The sequence below is a fragment of the Pinus tabuliformis genome, chromosome 2_2, assembly GCF_031772625.1.
Source record: "Pinus tabuliformis cultivar Carrire ecotype Pingquan chromosome 2_2, CPIR1, whole genome shotgun sequence".
Classification (NCBI taxonomy): domain Eukaryota; kingdom Viridiplantae; phylum Streptophyta; class Pinopsida; order Pinales; family Pinaceae; genus Pinus; species Pinus tabuliformis.
Genome location: NC_142300.1, coordinates 332,523,756 through 332,531,776, shown reverse-complemented (window position 1 = coordinate 332,531,776; position 8,021 = coordinate 332,523,756). Strand labels below are relative to the sequence as shown.

The following is an 8,021-nucleotide window of genomic DNA, read 5'->3' as shown; positions in this document are numbered from 1 at the left end:
CTACTTCATATAAATCTTTAGAGGAATTTTGAGGCACACTGCAACCATTAACGATGTCATACACAATAAGTATTTGGACGATTAGGATTTAAGGATTATTGGTAACATATAAGCAACGTTTTGCTTAAATTTTATAAATCCGAAATGTGGATATTATTGCTTAATAAATGATGACAACTTTTCACAAACACCACAATATTGCCATGGAAGACATATGGTGCAGTAGCGATTTGCATTTTAGACTTTTGATCGACTTTTAGAATGTTTTGTAAATAATTTCTCTCTCTACACACGAGGCTCATACTAAGCATTTTCATTAAATAGTTAAATGAAATTCACCATTATGTCTAGATACGAAACTACGAAAGTGTTACGCGTGATTCTTAGAATCCTATATTATTAATGCACCATTAGTGCAAGTGCTCATGTCCTTGCAAGTATCATTAATGTAAAATATTTTTTACTAATCTAGTGTGAAGTGATTTTAAAATTAATATAATCAACGTTTTTTAGTATTATATTTATAAGAATATAAGTTTATGAGGAAATTTATTTTTAATATTTATAAGAATATAAATTTATGGACAATTTAATCTGTAATTATATTATTATATAAATTGTGAATTTCAAGGTTTAGATCCCCATAAATGTTTCTTTAAAAAATTAAAAATATTTATAAAAATATAAAAATTCTAAAATATTAATTTATAATTTCTAAATTACAAATTATAATTTAAAGTATAAACAAATTATTAAATACTTATATTTTAAATTTATTAATTATAAACCATAATTAATATATATATATATATATATATATATAATATGCAAATTTCTATAATATAATCATAATCAAAAGGAATAAAAAAATATAAAATATACTTATTATTTATCAACTAAATTCCAAAGCAACTAATTGGATGTGCATTCATTGTACCCTAAAAGAAAATTATTCATAAAGCAGTTGTCTATAACTCGACTTTTTGAAAGTCTTTCCGGCGGGTTTTTTTGGTCGAAATCCGGCAGGAATTTATTGGAATCCCAAGTTTTATAGCTAGTTTCTGCACAATGAAAGCGTCCCTGGGGTTTTCGAGGGTGCTGAATCCAAATATGCAGTTAAAAAACCATTTTAACTGCAACAAATCAAGATTTAACCTCAATTTCTTCCGCCGAATTCCGTCACCGGAATCTCCAAAAAGTCGCATTATAGACAACTCCATTCATAAATACCATCACAGACTAAGGTAGGAAGAAAATAAAGACAAAATCTTCGGATACACTATCTTGCACACCCATTCTCTCTTTTAGGTCATACAACAGGGGAAGATATTCCCTTTTCTACACTACAAATGCTCAAATTTTATGTTCTTTAATGTGTAGAGCAACATTGAGCCTTCATTAATGTTATGTTGTTTGAACAACAATTTTAATGATTAAATTATAATTATAAGTGAGTGTGTGTTAATTTTGTTTTTTCAATAGCTAAATAATTTTTTAATTGATTATTATGGGCATATTTTGTAATTATTATTAGATGATTAATTAATTTTTGCACATATTGATTATAAGTAATATTAGTGTAGTCATATGAATTAAATGGCTGGTAAATGCTTATAATCATTTATTTATGAGAGATAGGTTACAACACCTTTGCTATTGAAAGGTCACAGATTCATTCTCTCAACACTTTCAAGGTCAATTTCGTAGTTGAGCCAAGCCTACAAGAAGTGATTGCTTAGTGATCCATTCTTGTGGATCTGCCTAGTTCGTACAAATATTTTGTGGACATAGTGGTCAATGTTTTGTGGACATAGTGGTCAGTGATCTCCGAGGTCTATGAACCAGAATGAATACATGATAAACATCAAAACACTTACGTCATAAATACATCTTACATTGCCTAGATTAAAAAAATCACAAAAATTAACTAAATAATAATTTTATTTTAAATTATTAATCATGAAACAGATTAATATATGAGCTAAACATATATTCATTTTAAAACACATCTAACAACATCCTAAATAATACAGAATTTATGTCCACTTAATAAATTAATTAAAAGATTATATTGAGATAAATCTTAGACTTTTATATGTGAATCCTATTTTTTAAAGACAAAAATTTGATATCTATTATTAGAGAAAGTACATGTGTCTGAAAAATGTGATTCATCGTAGCCATCCTAACACTGCTTTCTATTATAAGAGAAAATACCTGTGTTTGGGAGATGTGATTCTCCATCTCCCCTAAAACAAGGAAAAAAACCAAAATGAATAAAGTCAATCCATACACCCTTGAGGTTAGAAGAAAACTAGCCCAGGGTTGTTCTTAAAGCCTACCATTCTGCTTTTGCCCAGTGTGCTAAAAAGATGTGAACATAAGACTTAGCCGCTACAAAAAATTAGCACTTACAAATACAACAGAAAGACAAAAAAAACACAAAAACCAGAGGAAACAGAAAAGACAAAGTATCAGACCAAGTATCCCAGCAAATAGACTGTTTATTTTATGCGTGAATACTATATATTTAACATATTTACTAAAAGTTAAATCCCTTTCATAATAAAAATTCTAAAAGACATATTTTGAAATAAGCACTCTAAAGACATATTTTGAAATTTTCGATTTTTATTACAGTTTAAGCCTTTCCAATCATATTTCGGAATTTCTTTGAGGAACGTTTGGTCATTAGCGTGTCTTATAAAGTTGCTTTCTTAGATAAATTGGTAAAGGACAATGAAACAACTATCGATACTTGAATTAAGAAGACCACAAAACCGGCACAGCTGCATAATCTGAGTGCTAAGTGCGGCTTACAATTTTCTTTATTCATGAGATAGAAAAGTAGAAGCTTTCATGTGTGCGTTTTACATATCTACAAAAACTGCTCGCTGGCTGCCCCGTAATTTACCGTTATTCATTACGCTGTCTGGAAGGGCTTGTACGCTTTTAAAGCTTCAACAATACCCACTATGGATCCACCGGCGGCTAGCAATGAAATAATAAAACAAAATACGCTCAATATTTGCATAACAGCCCACCTAGAAGACCAGCGCCGAATCTTATTCTGTGATATATACATGCTCACCGGAAAGTACACTGTCAATGGCCAGAATGACAATGCACCCAGAAGTCCCAAAACATTGTTGAAGAATGGCAGCAGCATGGAAATAAATGTGGTCATCGCAACAAAGCATGTCCTCCACACGAGCCTGAACAGATTCACTTTATATGGCCCATATAATGGTATTTGCACAACGTAATGATGGTTGATGAAGTCACTGCGTGGCCACTTTTTGCCGGCGCACCCTTCAATAAACGCAAACAATGGTTGGCAGAAAATCTGCCAAGGAAAATACCAACAGTAAAATACGTCAAGATTCGTCGCCTATCAATGCATTGGCATAACAAACACAACCTGCAGCCTATTATATAACTCAGAGCGTCAACAGTTATAAAAATTCAGTTATGTGTTTGAGTGGGCTTAATGGTTAAGAGCATGTGTTTTTTCTTGAGAGGTCATAGGTTCAAAACCAGAGGGGTAGAGTATGTATGCCTTCGTAGACTTAGCAGTCTAAGTCAAATCGCTGCCCGGAGGTGGGTCCCTTGTCCCACAAACAAGGGTGTCTCATACACCTATTTGGTATTATTATTATTATTATAATAGCCAAAAACATTGAAATCATTATCTAGATGGTTACGGTTACATTTTGATAGGGTTATTTGAAGATAGGGATATTCTAAAAACATATATTTTAAAAATATCTTGTCCCACAAACAAGGGGTCTCATACACCAATTTGGTATTATTATTATTATTATAATAGCCAAAAACATTGAAATCATTATCCAAATAGTTACGGTTACATTTTGATAGGGTTATTTGAAGATAAAGATATTCTAAAAACATATATTTTAAAAATATTTTGATGAACCATCTTAAATTAATTTCTAAAATATTTTCAGAATTTACAATCTAATTAAAATAAATAGATTCAATCTAAACTTTAACTATACTGTTATACTTACTTGGTATGCACCGACCAAGTGAATAGCAACGGCGGCGTTGGCAATGTCAATCAACCAAAAGGGATTGTAAAAACCAAAGCCTGTCAACAGGTTTCCTGGTGCATTGTCACCAAAAGCTGCGTAGCCCATGCAACCACACAGCATGTAGAACACCGTTGTCGTTGCCACACCCAACAGCGTTGCTTTTTTCATTGTCTTGTTCTCTGCTGGAGGCGATTTTATTGTGTCCTGAATGTCAATTCAATTGAGTTAGTCCCTCACATTTGTTTCCTTGAAACCACTATGATGGTATTGTAAAAGTATACAGTACCTGAATTTCTATGAGAATCATGGAATAGGAGTAAGCAAATGCAATGTTCCCCAGAGCTTGGAAAGTATTCCATATTTTCTCAGCTTTAGATACTGTACCAATGGTGGCTCCCGTGAGACTCCCTCTAAAGTGTCCCGCCTCTGAAACACATCCAGACGTATTATAGGCAGCACAGAAAGCTGTGATATTTATTAATTTAGACGAAATTTGAAATGCGTTGTGACAGACCTGCTACTTTGGCGATACCGAGGCCAAGTCCAATGGTAGAATAGGTGAACGACATGACCGCAGCCACGACAGAGAGCCACCAGATTTGATCAAAGTCGGGTATCTGAGAAAGTAGAATCTCTACCACACCGAAGGCTATCAGGTATGGATTTGTGTCCACGTGGCATGGATAGTCTTCTCCATAAGTGCTAAAGCAATTTGACTTCTCAATGGCCCTGCGTTCAACCATGCAATTTAGTCCAAACTAATATAATTGGCTCCCCATTTCCACGTAATCAGGAGGAACAATTATTGATCCACCTACACTCAAATTAACTCACGTCATGCTGATAGATGTAGCTATTGTATAGCCAATCGCAGTTCCGAAAATATTCGCGTACTGTGTGAAACCACATATCCACACCTGGAAGCCATCTGGAAAAAAGTGTGGCAAACAAATCAAAATTTTCAAGTTTCTAGAGGGGACATATTGAGTACCAAAGTTACAAACATACCAAAGTTACAAACATTTATTTACATGTGGAAACCATACCTAGATTGGCTCTCACAGCATGAATATAGGTGTAATTTCGTTTTCCAGGAACTGCACCCGGAGACCTGTAGCAGTCTGAAAGCAGGCAAGACGTATAGTATGTGACAAGGGAAAATGAAAGCATGGCTACAGGTCCAGCAATCCATCCTAGCTGAGCTGTTGCCCATGCCAATGAGAGCACTCCGGATCCAATCACTGCTGTAATAATATGGGCACTTGCTGTCCCCAGTGTGCCTGCGAATGCAACATTTTAGCTGCTGCTTCCTAAATATATATTTACAAAATTCTGTTCATTTTTATCTTGATTGCTGGTTCGAGTTATTTTATTTTGATTGCAAATTCTCAGAATATATTTTGAAATTGAAAAAATAAAAATGATGTTAAAATGATGATGCTGACACCCAACGAACATAGAAAACAAAGTTTAGTTTATTAAGGAATTGACATCCATATTCAAAATCTAAACTCAACGAAGCGTGCCGATAGCTCTCCTGCCAAAATCCGCCATTAAAGCTTTCTTCTTCAGATCGAGAACTCAAGTATGCAATTGCAAATTCGTTCTGCCCAATGAGGCTTGAGCGACAGAATGGGTCACAAACAGTATTTGCAGTGAATTATATTCTTAATCAAACGAAGTTGAGTAAAATTTATACCTTGGCGTTTGATGCGCCCATCGTCGTCGAAGTTGGAGGGATCTGAAACCTTTCCGCCCTCCAGGCCACTGCCTTCTATTGAAACGTGCACCATGTTGCCATGCAATTCTACTTGCGAGCAGAAACGAGGAGTTGCGTCATGAATGTGACCCATTTTCATTACAGACTGACTTTGACTTAAGACTGGCGCTGCCCAAGCAGAAACTTCAAATTTGGCTTTTGGATCGTAGCAGCGGGTAGCAGTAATCTCTCAACACAACAAGCTCAGAGGCACTTCTCTTTTGGGCGCTCAGAGCAGCAGACAACTGACTCTTACTCGAGGATTTTAGGACACAGTTATTTATAGGTGAGCGGCCTCACTGTTTTCTCAAGCAAAGGGGGATTGGTCTGAAAAGATTGGCACTCGATATATCCATCGACACTTGTCATTCCCTCTTTCCCATGTAAAGCCGTTTAAAGTAGCCACTTTTTTTCTTTTTTCTTTTTCTTTTTTGCGAGTAGCAAAAATTAAAATTTCTGTTAGATTTTAATTTTAGGAAATATGGGTGTCAAGGTTTTTGATGGTGATAATTCATTTTCATCATCAAACAGACAATTCAAGCACTTTTATAGTAAGATTTTTTTTTAAAAAGCAAGATTTTGACAAAATTATAGGCTTCATAAACAACTCCTAAAACTATTATAAGATATCATTGTTTATATTAATTAAGAAGAGTAAATCATCAAATTATAACTATTTTAACTAAATCTATTATAAGATATCATTTTTTATATTAATTAAGAAGAGTAAATCATCAAAATATAACTATTTTAAATTTATCGTTATTGTATGATTTAAATACAACCATGTCTTAACTTAAAATAGTCAACATGAACAACATTTATAGATCTACTACAAAACCTCATCAACTTTATCAATAGTAATATATATACTTAACCAAGTCATATAGCCATATGTAATTGACAAGTTTACTTTTATTTTTATTTTATTTTCATTGTTGCTGCTATTATGTCATGTCATGCTCTCTTTAGCAATCTCACTTTTGTACCCTTAAAGATAAAGTAATATTAGAAAAATAATAATAGAATGCATGCATAACAATAATGTAAATAAATCATCTACACTATGATTCAAGAAAGTCAATAAGCTATCATGACCAAGTGAGCTCTGCACTCAACTAAAACACATTACAATAAAAATCCTCCAAACATTTTAAAAGTTTCTTACTCAACTAAGACACATTATAATGAAAAGCCCCCAAACATATAAAAGTTTCATCACAATAATCATAAATTACCAAAACTATGTAATTTAAACAGATAAATATATATCTTAACTTAACATTTTCTATATTAAAAAAACCAAAAATATAAAATATAAAATAAAATTTTGAAGCTAATCTTAAATGTTATTTTAATTTATGGTCTCTTCATTAAATAAAATTAATATAACATCTAATAAAATAGATTGAAAATCTATAACTTATCATTAATTTTATTATATAATATTTTAATATTTCTTATCATTTTTAAATTACTAATAAATACATCATTATAAAATATTTAATATTAATAAATAAAAATGTAATTTTTCAATTCTATAAGTTTAATTTATCAAAACATAATATAAGATGTATTATAATTAAGTTTACCTAGTCATCAATATTTCATTTAATCAAACGAAATTATAACAAAGTAATTATATCTAAATAAAATTATAAAGAAGTGATTATACCTAAATAAAATTTTAAAGAAGTAATTATATCTAAACAAAATTATAGAGATTTAATTATAGGTAATTAGACTGCTCTTAAATCACGCGTCCATTTAAAATTTGAGATACAATCATTCATCCCAAAGAAATTATGGAGATACCTAACCGAACTGCTATTAAGACAAGGGGGGGTGCACGACATCTATTCCCTACCCTAAGCTAGAGGAACAGGGAGATGTTCTGAAACTGGAGAAATGTACAATGTGCAAATCAGTAATAAGCACATGGAGGTCTTGAGTGCACCAGAAGAAATAGCAAGAAGCTCGCTTAAGCTGAAGTTGTCAAGAAGCCTTTCATATGCAGAAGTATTGCTTTAAAGCTACTATTAGAAATCCAAGCTCAATGGCCTCCTTTCATATGCTGAAGTTGAAGTGTTAAGCCTTTCCTTTCACTTCCTTTTTGACATAAGATTGAACTGCTTGAAAAGGAGATTTCTGATGTTTGTTCCACTACAGGGTGAAAACCTGTCAAGACCAATCACAGCGTGCAAATC

The 8,021-nt window shown here is 32.6% G+C and overlaps 1 protein-coding gene across 1 annotated transcript; it reads right to left on the bottom strand.

Annotated features, from left to right (window-relative positions):
* Positions 1 to 2,759: 2,759 nt before the first annotated feature.
* Positions 2,760 to 5,335, bottom strand: LOC149192631 (amino acid permease 3-like). Its single transcript, XM_089406425.1, has 6 exons — positions 5,102 to 5,335; positions 4,890 to 4,983; positions 4,570 to 4,784; positions 4,342 to 4,481; positions 4,032 to 4,259; positions 2,760 to 3,346 (listed from the first exon to the last, which is right to left on the bottom strand). Exons 1-6 carry the CDS (start codon positions 5,223 to 5,225, stop codon positions 2,924 to 2,926), a joined length of 1,224 nt encoding a protein of 407 aa, XP_089262551.1. The 5' UTR covers positions 5,226 to 5,335; the 3' UTR covers positions 2,760 to 2,923.
* Between the last annotated feature and the right edge of the window lie 2,686 nt (positions 5,336 to 8,021).

What these genes read in the sequence shown, in the direction of transcription:
- LOC149192631 (XM_089406425.1), bottom strand. Translation starts at nt 5,225, where the DNA reads ATGCTTTCATTTTCCCTTGTCACATACTATACGTCTTGCCTGCTTTCA. An exon ending in TGATTCTCATAGAAATTCAG is followed by an intron (nt 4,260 to 4,341) that starts GTACTGTATACT and finishes ATTGACATTCAG; the next exon opens with GACACAATAAAATCGCCTCC. An exon ending in ACTTGGTCGGTGCATACCAA is followed by an intron (nt 3,347 to 4,031) that starts GTAAGTATAACA and finishes TTTCCTTGGCAG; the next exon opens with ATTTTCTGCCAACCATTGTT.